This window comes from Channa argus, chromosome 13 (assembly GCF_033026475.1).
Source record: "Channa argus isolate prfri chromosome 13, Channa argus male v1.0, whole genome shotgun sequence".
Lineage (NCBI taxonomy): Eukaryota > Metazoa > Chordata > Actinopteri > Anabantiformes > Channidae > Channa > Channa argus.
In genome coordinates, this window is record NC_090209.1 from 27482204 (window position 1) to 27498526 (window position 16323).

A 16323-nucleotide genomic window follows, 5' to 3' on the forward strand; every position below is an offset into this window, starting at 1 on the left:
GTCCTCACAGTTTTAGAGATGTCCCCACAATGCAGAAATGTCACAGCAGTGTTGGAGATGTCTCCACAAGTCACACAGTGTCCCAAATGTCTCACTGTTTTGTGTGTGTGTGTGTGTGTGTTTAGGGTGGTTTGTGAGCTGCAGCCCAGCAGGAAACAGATGAGTGGGCCTGTCCTGGTTTCTATAGGGACGACTCCTCTAGGGACATCAACACAGATCTTCACCTATCAGGTAAGAGCGATGATGGTCACTGCAGTAAAGAAACGTTTTATATATTTTCTCATTTGTCTTCCACATTTAGCCCCAAGTCATGTCCAGTGTCAGCTCCTTCTGAACCACCACAATCTACAGAGTTATACAGAGTTTGCACCAGTCCCCCTGTGGGTCTCAGCTGTGGGTGGTGGTGCAATAGTCTGCAGGTGCTTCCTTCTTGCTGATTGGTTCCCTGATAGGATGAAACCGAGACCCAAACTCTTCCTTCTCCACTGCCTTCCAATGCATATAGATACTTAGATAACAAATGAGTTTTTAAACACAAAGCATCTTCAAATCAAGTCTAACCCATGCACTATACAGCTTTTACATACAGTGTCCATAACGTTGGGAAAGAACTATAATGTTTGGCTTCGTCTGTGGATGGAGCAATGGATGGGCCCAGTTCACCCAGTAGTCTTTGGCTTGATTGTAAATCCATCTGTGTGTCTCTAACTTTTCAGCATATTTTATACAGGAAAGTTTTTTTTTTAAATATTTCCCTACATGTGTCCAGAACCCCCAGCTCCTTGATCTGGTTCCAGATAAAGGTCCAGTTTCTGGAGGAACAAGACTGACCATCAGAGGACACCAGCTGCTGACAGGACAGACCTGTGACCTGAGAGCCTTCTTGGGCCTCCAGCCCTGCTACATGTAAGTAGGTCGCTACTACTACTACTACTACTACTTCTTCTTTTTTTATTACTACTACTACTACTACTTCTCACACTACTACTGCTACTACTTCTTACACTACTACTACTACTACTACTACTTCTTACACTACTACTACATATGTCAAAGTGTCCTTGAGCAAGACACTGAACCCCAACTTAGTTGCTCCCGGTGAATGTTAGCCAGCTGCATAGCAGCTTCCCCATCGATGTATGAGTGTGCGTGTGATAGTGAGTGTTAATGGGTGAATGAGATGCAGTGTAAAGCGCTTTAGGTGCCAATAGGTAGAAAACCACTATATAAGTGCAGACCATTTACTAATTCTTACACTACTACAACTACTAATAATACATATTACTACTTCCTCTTTTACTACTACTTACTTCTACTACTACTACTTACAGCTGTTTGCAAAGTTAGTTTTGACAGATCTTTAGTGGTTTTATTGAAAACACAAGGACTTTATTGGTAATTTATTTTGTAATTTATTTTTTAAGTTTCATCCTCTACCTGTCACCTGTACTTTACTCTTTCTCTCCTCTCAGTGTGGAGGAAGTGAAGGACACCCAGTTAGTGTGTGAGACTGGTTCCAGTAACCAAACTGGTGGAGTTCCAGTGCGGGTTTTGTTCGGTAAAGCTGAGCGGAACGTTTCCAGTGTTACCTTCCGCTACCTCGATGACCCTGTCATCACTGAGGCCACACCAGCCGAGAGCTTCTACGCGTAAGAACTTTGTAAACTCTGATCGGCGATGTTGACCCTATTATCCGATGTCCAAATAAGATGATGACTTCCTGTTCTCAGCGGTGGCCGTGTTGTCAAAGTGACGGGCAGGAATCTGGACGTGGTGCAGCAGCCAATTATAGCAGTGTGGGTGGAGCCTTTTGATGTCCAGAGGGTGAAACGGAGACGACGATTGACTCTTCTGAAATCCAAGCAGCAGCTGGTGTTCAACAGCACCATGGCAACGGTGAGATCAACTAGCCAATCAGAGATTTATTAAAATAACTGCTGGAAATTTCGTGACTGTGCTCAACTTTTCATTAGTTTGAACACAATTTGGGAACTAAGACACGCCCACAATTTTTCTAGACATGTTTGTCAGTTGAGAAATGCTAAAAATAATCAGATCCTTTCTTGTCTTTTAAACGTTGACATTGGATTTTTAGAAAATGTAGAGTAAGATTTCAGACAAAATTGTAGTTCAGAAATTGTAAAAATAACTAGTTTTATGCTGTTATGCTGATGTTCAAATTACTTCTGCGAGTTGTCCTCCAAATAAATCCTCCAGAAGGCAAGATACATATGTCAATCTGCGTTTTTCTCTTTTCTTGTGTCTTTGGAGACTTGGGAAAAAGTTGACATCTAGATACACACAGCTCTAATAACAGGAAGATTTCTTGCTCATTCCATTTTTTCTGCTTTGGGATTTGAAAACAATTGTTACACCATCGTGACGGGTCTGTCCCATATTGAAGTCTCCTTCAAATATGACCAGAAATGTGACCTTCTTTTCCCTGGCACCTACTTGACAAAGAAGGCTCCCACTGGTGGATCTTCACAGCTCAACATATCCCACAATCCTTTTTGTGTCTTCATTTACATGGCTAACCCTAACCCCTAACCCTCAAACCAAGTCTGTAAATGTTCTGTACTGTGAGAACCGACGTGAAAAATGAGGACTCCTCCTTTTTCACCTTTTATTTTAAAGGCTGTGCAGCCACTCACACGAATGACAGTCCAATACAATAAATACACACAGTGAAGGGCTGGTATAGTATAACAGGTGAGCCGGGGAAAGGAGAGTGACAGAGACACCTGGTGTCTGGAAAGGACCCGTGACAGGTAATTTTGGTGATTTACGTCTGATCGCTTCTTTCTTTACCTGTCAGGTGTCAGAGCTCTGTACGGTCCTGTCGTCCTCTCAGATGACCTGTCCCACCCCTGCTGTGACTCCAGAGGTCAAAGTGAAGGGCGTCTGGTTTCAGCTGGACAATGTCAGAGTCCACTATGAGAGCATTAAGGTAACTATGTGTCTACTGCCTGTCCTGTGTCAAAAGGATTCTCTGTTCAATTCGGAAGAACTTCACTGTGCTCATCAGTAAATTAACTTTGGTTTAGGACAATTAAACAACAGGATGCAGTCTGTAGACCACTCAGAGTCCCGCCTCAGTGAGATCTGAAAACACAGACACGGACCACATATTTATATGATTCAGTGAGGAGATCATTATCTGTGATGTCCTTCCAGCATAAACTTCCATAAATCTACATACAGAGGCTGCAGAACTTCAGTATGAATAGTGTTTTCTCCAGTATCAACAATCCAGTGATTGTTGTCTTCAAATCCCTGACTCACAAACAGCAGCCGATCAGAAGTTTCAGATAATTTTGACTTCTAGTTGGGTCTTTCCATCTTTAGCGACCAACAGGTGAAATTACATAAAATTCATTAATATCATTAATGGTCTTTGTGGATATTTCTTTCATATTGATTGTGTTTTGTAATATTGAATGTTTGTTGTTCTCGCGTCTCTCATGGGAAAAAAAAGAAATTATCCAATTAAATGAAGTTTAAATGACAACAGTCCAAACTCGGGCTAAAACTAAAACAAAAAGAGACTAAAACTGTACAAATTGTTTGAAGGACAAACTTGAGACTAAAATGTTGTTAGTTAATGTAACTTGTCCGGTGTCACACAAACACAGAGTGTGTCTCATGAAGTAAACTGTCTGTCTCTCAGGGTAAAAGCTTCACTTATTATCCAAACCCAGAGTTTTTCCTTCTCAACCAAGAAGCTCCAGAAACTCCGTATCGTTTTAAACCAGGAGGAGTGATCGCTGTGGAGGTAAATCAACAGTTTCTTCACTGACCACTGGATCAGTATCAACCAGGTCACTGATGTCCTGTTTTTGTCCTTCAGGGTCTAGACCTGACCAGAGCCATGTCAAGACAGGAAGTGGTAGCTCGGCTTGGGGACCAGGAGTGTGAGGTGAAGACTCTGGATAACACCCACTTGTACTGTGACCCTCCAGAGATCCAACCAATGAGTGTGGACGACAGCAACAAGCTGCCCAGTCTCAAGGTGACACACACTTTAATTTTCAGACTCAACCTGATCCACTTACTGTGTCTAGTCAACCAGTAAATGCCAGTGTGTACAGTACCAGCGAGCCTTACAGTCCACATGACATCAATACACCTCCTTAGGTTTGGACGGGTGTATGCCAGAGGTTTAGGAACTGTTTCAGGAACATTCTTTGTATGGAGATGTAAGAAGATATAAAAACCTGTAACAAAAGACATGACTTAGTTTATTGTCCTGTGCTGTCTTAGGTAGAGCAGATACCTGGTTTGAAGAAATTTGTTGGGTTTTCTCTTCAAGTCTGTAAAATCTTAATTTTATTATCTACAGAGCCTGAAATTATCTTTGTGGTTCAGTTGATGTGGTTGAGTTCAATTCAGCTAAATAAAGCTGAATTAAACTGAATAAAGAAATAAATCAAACTAATACAGAACTCCACTTACGAACCTCAATAAGTACTAACTCATTGTTTCACCAACCACTAACACCAGTATAAATTTGCCTTCAACTCATAAGTACTTGAGTCCACAGAGGTCAAACTAGCATAACTGAACCAGGGAAGATTTAGAAAAGGCAAAAATTGTTTTACTTCAAGTTGGATACTAAAGCAGAAAAGCTTTTTACTGTAGAACTGATCATAAAATGACTTAGACCATACTGTGTCTTTCCACAAGCTGAACAGTCGTCCCACAAATGTGTGTTTGGTTTAGATGTTGTGTAGTAAAAGCTCAGGAGAAGCTGTCTGTGTCTCCAGGTGATCATGGGGAACCTGCATGTGGACTTGGGATTGGTTCAGTATGACAGTAACTCTCTGCTATCTCCCGTCCCATTGGCTGCTCAGATTAGTCTGGGGGCAGGAGCAGCTGTTATTATCCTCTCAGTGCTGGTCGTCATCCTCATGTACAGGTAGGCAGCTGCCTCTCTGTCTTGTCTCCACCTGATGTGTATCATTGTGTCTCAGTTTTGATCAGAACATGATGTAGACAAAGGGACTCCTCAGCTCTTCCTCATTTAATCCAAACATAACTTCGATAAAAAATTAATTTGTCAGTTTTTTGTGTGGTCACTGGTTTTCTAAAATCTGTGTCAGTAAAGACAGAAGTAGTCTGCACTATATGAACACCATATTTTCTGTTTTTATGTAACGAGAAAAACTATAAATTTAAACGGACATTTTTACTCGATGGTTCCCTCTTATGAAGCTTTAATCATCTTATTCCTAATCTGGATTTACTATTTATATTCTGTGTGATCTTGTTCCAGATCTTCAAACTGAAGTTCTCCGTTATGACAAATCTTCTCATTGCTCAGTTCCAGACAAACAGGGTTCATGACATAAATCACCACCTTCATGTTGTTAAGCTTCTGTCATCTGTGTGTGCAGGAGGAAAAGTAAACAGGCACTCAGAGATTATAAGAAGGTTTTGCTGCAGTTGGAAACTTTGGAGATCAACGTGGGAGATCAGTGTCGCAAAGAGTTCACTGGTAAACAAACAATTCCTAATAAATCATGCTGTCACTAAACTGTGGAGATGTTCCACTTCATCCAAAATTATGCAGAATAAATAGTAGGAAGAGTTTTCCAGATGCCTGTGTACTGTCTAAAATCACACATTTACAGATGTATAAAAAGCAGTTATAAAATGTTTCATCTTCATTTAGAGAAAGCTTTTTAAAATGTCTCCTGTGCACAGAGCAGCAACAGTTGTAGGGTCCTGTGTGCTGCTCAGCTCTGAGCTTTATCCCGGGACTTTGCTCCATCTGAGTTTACCCTTGCACGTCGTAAAGGTCTCCAACAGCTGAGTGGCGGTCCCTCAGTATATACTAAGAAAGAAGCTGAAAACTTCTTTTGTTCTTCAGTCTGTTCTGCTGCTAAGCCAGAACCAGTTGCTGAGAGAGATCTGATTTCAGAGACTGTGTTGTATTGTGTATTAGGAGTAAAGGTACTAGGTTGTATTGTCTTTGCCTCTGGATACAGATCTGATGACTGAGATGATGGATCTGAGCAGTGATGTTGGAGGGCCAGGACTCCCCCTGCTGGACTACAAGACATATGCAGAAAGGGTCTTCTTTCCAGGCCAACAAATGCCACTACTCAGCCGCCAGCTGGACCTTCCTGAGTCCAGGAGGCAGACTGTGGAGCAGGGTCTCCAGCAGCTCAACAATCTGCTCAACAACAGACTCTTCCTCACCAGGGTAGGTGTTGGTCAGGGAGGCAAGGCTCATCTTATGCTAATGTGATCTGGGTTCAGATCAGTAAACAACTGGACCTGCAGGTGATGTTTCTGTTTTGTCTCTGTTTCAGTTCATCCACACCCTGGAGGCCCAGCAGGGCTTCTCCCAGAGAGATCGGGGTTACGTGGCCAGTCTACTCACCATGGCCCTGCACGATAAACTGGAGTACTTCACAGAGGTTATGAAGAATTTGCTACAGGACCTGGTGCAGCAGTACGTCGCCAAGAACCCCAAACTCATGCTGCGCCGGTACGTAAGGCAAACACACCTTCACTTGAGATACCTGACCCCAACAAGCTTAAATATAACATTGTCTCCTATTTTTAAGAAAACAGTGAACCACAGAAACACACACAAAGGCAGCTGATAGAAGTACTAATTTTTAAGTAAACCCCTATTAACAGAAGTTAGGGAGCAGCTGATATGCAGGGAACTGATGGACAGTTTGTCAGTATGTGAGGTCTAAATGATCAGTCTTAGTTTTTAAGTCATTGACATCAAAGGCTATGAATCATCTACAAGGGCAACCGGAATTTACAGAGAGCTTGATTCTACTGCAGGTCCAGGTGTAGCAGAGTAAAAGTGAAGACAGAAGGTGCTCTGATGTTCAAAAACTGCAAAAGAGTTAGGGTTAGGATGGAAGGTGATGGAAGGATTCATTTTTTGTTGCTAGAAAACTCCATCAGTCCACCTATGTTGTGGCTGTCAGTAAGCTGACTGGTGGGTGATCTCAAGGTCTTCCCCACTGTTTTCCTGAGGCCAGTAAGGTCACTAGACTCTCAGATCCAGCCCTCAAAAAAACACATATAGAACTGATGATTGAGGAAAAACCTAGCCATTTTCCCCTATTGGTTATCATAGGAGACATGATCATAATTCCTCTTCAGGTCTACAAACACATGTAGACTGAATAGACATGACTTGCTTCTAAGATCCCTGCAACAGCCAGTCCACTTTTCATGTAAAAGAATCAGTCCTGCATTCAGCAAGAGTCATGCAGCCCATTTGGAGCTTCCCACACCCTGGTATGGGGAACTGTGGCCGCACTTTTAGGCTAAGACCAAAAAGATGCCAAAGGTACAGTCATGTTGTGATCTTGAAGACCAGTTAGAGCTGACTCTAATCTGGCCATAAGAGGCTGCCAGGTCTGGATTCTGGCTTGTTCGTGGATCAGAGTTGGAATTAGAATCTAGAATCAGACAGTGCTAATTTAATTTTTCATGTTCTCTTTAAACCGGACCTGTCTGTCTGTGGTTCAGGACAGAGACAGTCGTAGAGAAGATGTTGACCAATTGGATGTCGATCTGCCTCTACTCTTTCCTCAAGGTAAGAATCTATTGTTCTACATCAACCTCTCTTTTCCACTGCTTGTCTCACCCTCACCTGTCTGTCAGGAGGTGGCGGGGGAGCCCCTCTACATGCTTTACAGAGCTATAAAGTACCAAGTGGACAAAGGGCCAGTGGATGCTGTGACGGGTAAAGCTAAACGAACGCTCAATGACAGCCACCTGCTGCGAGAGGACATTGACTTCTGCATTATGGTAACCATGTCAACACACACATCTCACTTGTCTGCACATGGATCATTTAATAATATACATCTAAGCATCGTAGTCGGTCAGTCCTTATGGACAAAGAGGTTTTAAACTCCGAGGGTGTGATTTCTTCTTCACTCCTCGACAACTGGGAGTGTGTTGACCTCTCTGTCCCTTTCTTAGTTCCCGTCTCTCTCTCTCTCTTTCACTCAGACTCTGACAGTTTTAGTGAAGAATGGAGTCGAGGTTCAGCCGTGTCCTGTTAAAGTGCTCGACACTGACACTATCACACAGGTACTTGTCTGTCTGTTTCTCACCTGTCTATCGATCTGTTCTTTACCTGTCTCAGACATCTGTCTCCTGATCTACAGGTGAAGGATAAGATTCTGGATCAGGTCTACAGAGGAGCTCCCTTCTCTCAGCGACCAGCAGCTGACAGTCTGGACCTGGGTATGCAGACACACCTGTCGTATGAATGTGTGTGCCTGTTTGTGTGTGTGCGCACAAGAGATAGAGAGACTGGCAACTTGAGCTTACCTGTGCTTCTGTGTTTGCTGACAGAATGGCGTTCAGGTCAGGCCGGTCACCTGACCCTGTCAGATGATGATGTCACAGCTGTGGTTCAAGGTCGCTGGAAACGAATCAACACGCTGCAGCACTATAAGGTGATGGCACCCCACCGATTACAGCACATCTCATCTGGTTTGCATTCCCTCAGACAAATGGAACCTTTGTTTTTCAGGTACCAGATGGAGCGACAGTCGCTCTGATTCCCCGTTCTCAGAGTTCAGGGGGAGTCGGAGTAAACCAGGTTTTCCAGACTGGAGAGAGTAAGAACACAGCACATCAATAAGATGTAGAACATGGAGAATGTATGTGTTCTACACTGTTCTATCTGGTTATCCCAATACAACCCTACAGAATTACATCAAGCATGTAGAAAAACTTGAACGTGTAGAACTAAGAATGAAACAAGTTCATATGGACCAAAGAAAAAAAGAGATGGAGAACTATCTAGAACAGTTACGATTACATTTTATATGTAGGTAAGCTAAACCTGCTATATTTTTGTTTGTTTTGTTTTGTCCTTGTTATAACCATTTTAAAGGGTTTCCTTTGTGGTGTTAAATATTTTTCCCAAATGATTTTCCATATTTTGGTTTTTGTTTCCATGTTGCATCTGTACAAGGTAGATCTGGCATTGGTTGTGGTCTTTTGAGGTTCTAGATACATGATTTCACATTGAACCTGGAATTAACACATGAACAACAAACTACAACCTCTAGAGCCCAGAACCAACATATGTAATACTCATGGAATCAAACTCAAACATCTAGAATATTTTGAAACCAAAACAAACCAAATGCAAAAGGAACACAACCATCTAAAACGTCGAGAAATTGGAACAAACAAACAATTTTTTAATAGACATAACAAAAACAGCTTAGAACATGTAAAAACCAAACAAAGAGACAATAACCTTTAGATCATCTCGAATATTTAGGGTTTCCAGTTTAGACCAAACAAGAAAGATCCATTTAGTACTCACACTATACTGGTGCTAAATGTAGTGGCCAAGGCCACTTACTTTCTAGAACCCAGTACGAACACAAAAAGGAGTACATAGAGCGAGAGTAGTTTATACATACACGCACACCATATATTTATATACACAACATTTTAAAAGTGCGTTTTAACTATGTTGCTGTCGAAGAAACACCGATGCTCGAAGGTGAGGAGGAGGAAGGTCTGCGTCTGTGGCACCTTGTGAAGAGCAGTGAAGATCCTGAAATTCCAAAACACAGAAAGAGCAGCATGAGGGAGAGAGAGCGAGCCAAAGCCATACCTGAGATTTACTTGACCAGACTGCTGTCCATGAAGGTAACACACACTAACAGACCTGACATTTACCTGACCAGACTGCTGTACATGGAGGTGACACCTGTCTCTGACCTCTCTCTCTCTCTCTCCATAGGGGACGTTGCAGAAGTTTGTGGACGATGTCTTTGTGGCAATCCTCAGTACCAAACGTCCTCCTCCGATCGCTGTCAGGTTCTTCTTTGACTTCCTGGATGACATGGCTGAGAAACACGGTATTGATGAACCAGAGACTGTCCACATCTGGAAGACCAACAGGTGAGGATCACACCTGGTGACCTGGTGCACCTGGTTAGCTATCTGTCTCACTGAACCATCTGTCTGTCTGCAGTCTCCCTCTTAGGTTCTGGGTGAACATTCTGAAGAACCCTCAGTTTGTTCTTGACGTTCAAGTGACTGACAGCATTGATGCCGTCCTGTCTGTCATTGCTCAGACCTTCATCGACTCCTGCACCACCTCAGAGCACAAAGTGGGGAGGGTATGACCTTTCTGTCTCTAATGTCTTTCTGCTGGTCTGTTTGTTCCATCTTATTGAACATTTATGAACTGAAAGACCACATTATCACTTTCTGTCCAACCAGGACTCTCCTGTCAACAAGCTGCTGTATGCCAGAGAGATTCCCCGATACAAACAGCTGGTTGAAAGGTGAGACACATTCAGCTGTACCGTAATTTACAGTTCACTGTAATGTACCATAGAAAAAGAAACACACTTGCTACTGTACGATTACCACAAAACAATAAGACCACATTCGAAGAAAAACATGCTAACTGTTTAACAGTTACTGTGGAAATAGGCTCACTGTCATGTAGTTATCATAGAAACATACCCATTGCTGTGAAGTTACCGTGAAACAGGCTTACTGCCACACAGTTATCGTAGCAACACACTTACCGTCACAGTTAAAGTAAAAATGCACACAAAAGAAAGAGTTTTCATGTCACATCAGACAGATGTGAGGTGCTGATATGACACTGAAAAACAGTTTAATGTGTGTATTCCTGTGTGTTTGCAGGTATTACAGCGACATCCACAGTGCTGCATCAGGCTGTTATCAGGAGATGAACTCCACTCTGACTGAACTGTCTGGGGTCAGTAACCACACACTGAAGTACACATGCTGCATTTGTCACAGTGCCATAATGATTTAACAAAAACTCCGTGTTTCAGAGTTTTGCCTCTGAGATGAACAGTCTTGTTGCTCTTCATGAACTCTACAAATACATCAACAAATATTATGACCAGGTAAAAAAAAAAAAAAATAGACCTTTTATCTCAAAGGAGAATTAAATATATGTTAATCATAATATTACTTGGGATAAACAGCTCTCTGTCTGTGTCTCAGATCATCATGTCTCTGGAGGAGGACAGCTCCGGTCAGAAGATGCAATTAGCCTATCGGCTGCAGCAGGTTGCCGCCTTGGTGGAGAACAAGGTCACAGACCTCTGACCCCATCAGCCCCCACAGGAAGCGGTGACCTTTGAAGACAATCTAAGTCCTACTGAGGAAGAGAAGGATCAAGATGAAGCTGCAGCAGCTATTAAGGACTGAGACTTTGGAAACTATTGGACTCTAGTTAACATTGTGTCTTCCTGCTGCGTGTGTGTGTGTGAGTTTGTGTCTGTGCGCGTGTGCACAGGCGTTTTGGGACATGTGAGGTTTTTACCGTCACACTCAGGAGATGTTGCTTCTATGTCCCTTCACTCTGCAGCAGGTTTAAGGTTAAAACTCAGTGTTTATCTGACAGTTAAGCCCAAACACAACCTAAACCAAACCCGACATCGGACCAATCTGTCACCAGTCCGTGGTGTAAAATGACAATCTCTTCAGTCAGATCAGGAAACATCATCTGCTGCGGCTTTGCACTACATTTCCCAGAGTTCTCTGCTGTTTTCTGTGAACACTCAGAAGCACAATTTTCTGTACTGATCACATGTATTGATTATTGATCTGCTGATCTCATACATGCTGGATGTTTCTGCTGCCTTTGCTGACACCAGCTCAACCTTCAGCAATAATGAGAGAATCAGGGATGTTTTCAATCTGATTCTAGTTTCTTATCATTTCTGAACATGAATGTTCAGGTTTTTATGAGGAAATATTTTTTTACCCTCATCAGACGAACAACCTCAGACCCCAACTGCAGCTGGTTCCCAGTCTGCGCTTGTACTGATACTTATGATTACAGCAATTTAAAAAGATGGAAGATAAAGTTATGAGTATATACAAAGAGTCAGACGTCCTCTCATTAGTCTGGCACTCTGTCATGATTGGAACCAAGGTCACCAGTGGCTTGTTTTTAAATGTCCCAGTACCAATGTGTTATAGATGCATCATAAAGAGGAAAACTGAGACCACAGCAATCACCTTTGCTACATTAAGTTAAGACTTGGTTGGGCAATGAACTTGCTCTCACCTTTAGTATTTGATGGAATCAGGATGATCCTGGTTGGCTATGACGATGAGTCTTAGATTTCCCATTATGCAGCTGGGCTTCCCTCTTCTGGTCCTTGTTTCAGCCCCTTTTAACAAAGGGTTGAGTGTCTCTGTGAAATTGAGTCCCAGTCCTCAGTTTCCTTTCACAATGAAGGTCCATGCTTGGGCCACTTTTTAGATTTGGTCTAAATGTCTCTGGGTTTCTTCAAGCTTGTTGATCCGTGTTCAGATCAGGTTTGGAAACCAGTGTTGTCATGTCTGGTAGGATAAGTTCTCCAAGGCGTGGTTTGAAAGTTTGTCACACATATTGGACCATCTGAAGGCCTCTTGTCTGCAGCACCTCTCTGAATGTAAAGCAATATGAGGTCTTCCTTGAGTTCACATGCTTGTGGTTCTCGGGTCTGATCATGTTTCAACTTCATATTCTTTAGCTGATCTCAGGGACATTCAACTTGAAACACCAGAGCCAGACTCTTCCAGCTGCTGTGGACACACAAGATAGTTGTTTTTAGCCAGAGAACAACATGACCAGTTGTTATTTATTTAAACTGAAACTGATGAAATATGTGGAAAAGCTGGAAAAAAGAATGAGCAGAAACTAGAATCAAACTGAAAAGTCAAGTTTAGCTGAAATATTAAAGTCAAACCTACTGAATGATTCAAAGAACAATCTGAAGTCTGGGTTTAAACTGTGCGAGAATGTGTGTGCGTGTGGGAGAGAGACGTTGTTACTAACTTATTGTGTGTACATACTGTAAGCCCTATTTATACGTATTTATCGCGGCTGTGCCTTCACTCCTGCACCAACAGCAGCTTTATTGCTCATATTAGTCCATTCAATGTTTAAGTTTTAACTAGTGACAGGAGAAAAAACAGCAACAAGTTTTCTGAACAAACTTTACAGATTAATTTTACCCCGAGTAGAGTTTACGGAGGTTAAATCTACTGTTTCTCTTAAAGGTCTTTGTACAACATAGTGAAAATATGCTATGCTAGCTGCTAACAACAATGGACCTCACTGACAGGAGGATATGACTGCAAACAGCTGTTTGTAGTAAATATCAACCAGAACAAACAACAATGAAAAGTAATGAAACATTCTCCATTCAAGTAGCTGAGTCAAAGTTTTGGTGTTTGTGATGCCATTTTGTTAGGACTGTTTATTCTGAGATCAGGAGTTCATCCGCTACAGAGTCAATCTGAAAATGAACAGCCTTCATGTTTTGTTTTGTTATTATGTAGCCAGGGATGACTTCTGTTGAGGTTAGCATAATTTTTAAAGGTGACCTGGTCAAGATAACAACAAAACAAGTTTTTTATTAGACAAACATGAAACAAACCATTACATTGTTACACCACAAGAACGTGTAAATCTTGAATAAGCCAAAGTTGCACAACAGTTAGTTATACCAAGAACATAGCAAAGGAATCATTCGCCGCAGAGTTTGAAAAACACTTCTTTCTGAGCGTTGCGAGATTCTACAAACAAAATAATTGTAACAAACCTCCAGAATTATTGTATTTTGATTGAAGTGTACATTCAAAGCCCAGATTGCAGATTTAACGTCACAGAGCACTTGAAGGTCAGTCCTGTAGCTCACATCAACCCAACTGCAGTTTGCTTCAATTACCAAGGCTACAGGACACACAACCTCTTAGTGTGTACATCTGTATTTCTTCTATCATGAACCAAACCAAACAAATCTTGAGCACAACCAGACAATGGTCTAACTGCAAACAACTTGTAACAGCCCGTTTAAAAGTGGCTATGAGTGGCAACAGTGACTGTCTCGAGATGTCATCAGAGTTTTGATTGGATCATTAATGACAGATCCAAGATCAGCAACACATTACTGACACAGTTAGGACACAATAGACTGAATATCATGTTATCATGTACGTTTTTTTTTTATTAACATTGTACAAAGGTCTAAATAAGTATTATTAGTAGTACAAATAAGATAAATATAATGTCTGTCAATTCTGCTGCTGAAGCAGGAAACTCTTCCCTGTCTGTTTTCATGGCACAGAGGGAGAATCCGCATTGTCTGATGACATTAATTCACAGATTTTCTAGTGATACAAACATAGTGAGACACAATGATAGCTACAAATTATACATTATAATATCAATATGATGTATTTGAACCAGCTGTAGATATTCTACAAATTCATTTTACAATTTTGTCACTTGCTCTTTGCATAACATTAAGTCGAAAAGTAGCAAACAATTACTAGGTGCCATTTACCCGACTTTTGTATCTGGAAACTTTACAAAAAAGACATCAGGTGTGCTGGTTGAAAAAAGTGTGGTTGATAAATTGTCTTAGCACAAACAGGTTGGCAATTCCACCTCAAACCTGGAAAAGGGGAAAAAAAACCTCATCGAGCAGCTCAAATTTACACTCCGATCACAATATAAAGCCATTACATTTTGTTTTTAACTATTTAAAGCAACAGGTTTTTGTTGTTTGTTTTAAGGTATTTCAGCATTAAATCAAATTTATCTGAACTTTCAAAAAAAAAGGAATAGACTTTGTTATAATGTTAAAAAATTAACTAAACTAGTTATAGCAACTGATGTAACACAAACTGACACTAACCCTAACCCTAAACAGTGGGTGAAGGATCTGATCTGATGTGATGATACTGTTAACTTATGAAGCTACTGAGCTGCAAACTGCCTGAATATCTACTCTTATTTTAGTTGTTCTAACATTTGTAGAATTATTTTTTTCTCTCTGATTTTTTTTGGAAACTGGTCTGATCTCATTGTAACCCCTCAAAGAGTCAACCTGACGGTGAGTCGAGATGTTTAAGGGTTGAATTCAGGCTGGAGTTTGTCAGTTGTGTCTCCATGGCAAAAATTTGTTGTTGTAGCAGTTGGTGTGTCAATGTGAAGATTCACTCAGTGCTAATGACAGTTTTATTCAGTCTTTATCTGCAGACTTGCAATCAAATAAGACTTTTCTGGACTCGGTACACAGGATGGTCCTGGACCCTCACAGACCCTCCTGGAGTTACTTGGCTTATGCTTTGTTTTTCCATTGTAAATGGACTTAGACTGAACTCGCCAGGCAATAAATAAACTGTCAGCGACTAAAATTGCTGCTGGACCGAAACAAGCCTGAAACAGGTCTTGTGTAAAATAACACATAATGTAAATGAAGTCTGATAAAGAAACATCTGTGACTGTAAAGCTGCAAAGAGGCAGGAGCACTTTGATGATGTTGCAGCACATACATTTTTCTATAAGCTGACATTTTGGCCATTTTTTATCAGAAAAGTGTTTGGTTTGAAATTAAACGTTTTTTGAATGATCTTCCTGCTGACCGATTGCGGCTTCTGTACTTTTCTTCTTCTTCCTCTGATATTTCTGATTATCGCTGTTTGGCCTGAATGTTTCTCCACTGTGTTTTTGCCTTGCGCAGTTTTTGAGCCTGTGTTTGACCTGTAGTTGTAGTTCACCAATCAGATTAGACTTCTGCATGCATGTGATGATGATGATTAAAATTTAAGGTGCTCCTTCAAGCTAAATGTGTTTTTTCCTTTGTTTTTTTAAATGAAAGGCAGGGGAGAAACTCTGCCGTATGTCATTGGAGGTCGAAGATTTCAACTTTGACCTTCTGATCTATGTAAAGTTTTCTAGTGGATGTGGTGAAGCAGAAACAGCTCTGATTGGCTGAGCTGTTTGTTACTGAAATGTTTTTTCTATAAGGAATTTTAAAAAACTTTAAATGTTTGTATAAAATAAATCAGAATCAGTTGTAATGAAGCTCAGATGCCTTTGTACTGACTGTGTACAGTTTGCTAACAATGTGTAAATGTGCCTGTAAATACCTGTCTGATGAAGACATTGAAGTTGAGTTAATCTGCAATGGAATTGTGTTTTTATTGTGAAAAGCAAGGAGGCCAATCACAATTTGTATCATTTACAAATAAAGTTATAATTTTAACAGTTCTCAAATTTCAAATGTTTTATTGTTGTTACTGAATTTCTGCACTGACACTAATTTATTTTATACCGTGTTATATATTTAAATGTAAGGAATTTCTTTATTTATGTAAAATATCAAAAGATTTTTCTGTATAGGCAAGCAGGTCGGAACAGGTGGAGAAAAGTGTCAGGTGTGTTGTATGACAAAAGAGTATCAGTGAGAATGAAAGAAAAGGTGTTCAAAATGGTGGTGAGACCAGCGATGTTCTACAGCTTAGAGACAGTAG

At 41.0% G+C, this 16323-nt stretch overlaps 1 protein-coding gene across 6 annotated transcripts in view; it reads left to right on the top strand.

Annotated features, from left to right (window-relative positions):
• plxnb3 (plexin B3) overlaps positions 1–16060 on the top strand; it is a 63681-nt gene extending 47621 nt beyond the window's left edge. For 5 of the 6 annotated variants that reach the window (XM_067527878.1, XM_067527876.1, XM_067527877.1 and 2 more), the window contains 24 exons: positions 126–231; positions 770–906; positions 1473–1649; positions 1731–1896; positions 2819–2950; positions 3671–3775; positions 3851–4012; positions 4767–4918; positions 5397–5497; positions 5991–6208; positions 6318–6496; positions 7507–7573; positions 7642–7788; positions 7996–8076; positions 8154–8232; positions 8344–8447; positions 8525–8612; positions 9497–9663; positions 9758–9918; positions 9992–10139; positions 10243–10307; positions 10678–10753; positions 10833–10907; positions 11008–16060. In XM_067527878.1, coding sequence (XP_067383979.1) covers positions 126–231; positions 770–906; positions 1473–1649; positions 1731–1896; positions 2819–2950; positions 3671–3775; positions 3851–4012; positions 4767–4918; positions 5397–5497; positions 5991–6208; positions 6318–6496; positions 7507–7573; positions 7642–7788; positions 7996–8076; positions 8154–8232; positions 8344–8447; positions 8525–8612; positions 9497–9663; positions 9758–9918; positions 9992–10139; positions 10243–10307; positions 10678–10753; positions 10833–10907; positions 11008–11112 — 2998 coding nt within the window. In that variant the 3' untranslated portion in view covers positions 11113–16060. The remainder of the gene's footprint in view (positions 1–125; positions 232–769; positions 907–1472; positions 1650–1730; positions 1897–2818; positions 2951–3670; positions 3776–3850; positions 4013–4766; positions 4919–5396; positions 5498–5990; positions 6209–6317; positions 6497–7506; positions 7574–7641; positions 7789–7995; positions 8077–8153; positions 8233–8343; positions 8448–8524; positions 8613–9496; positions 9664–9757; positions 9919–9991; positions 10140–10242; positions 10308–10677; positions 10754–10832; positions 10908–11007) is intronic. The other variant, XM_067527880.1, reaches the window with a different exon arrangement.
• The last annotated feature ends 263 nt before the right edge of the window (positions 16061–16323 follow it).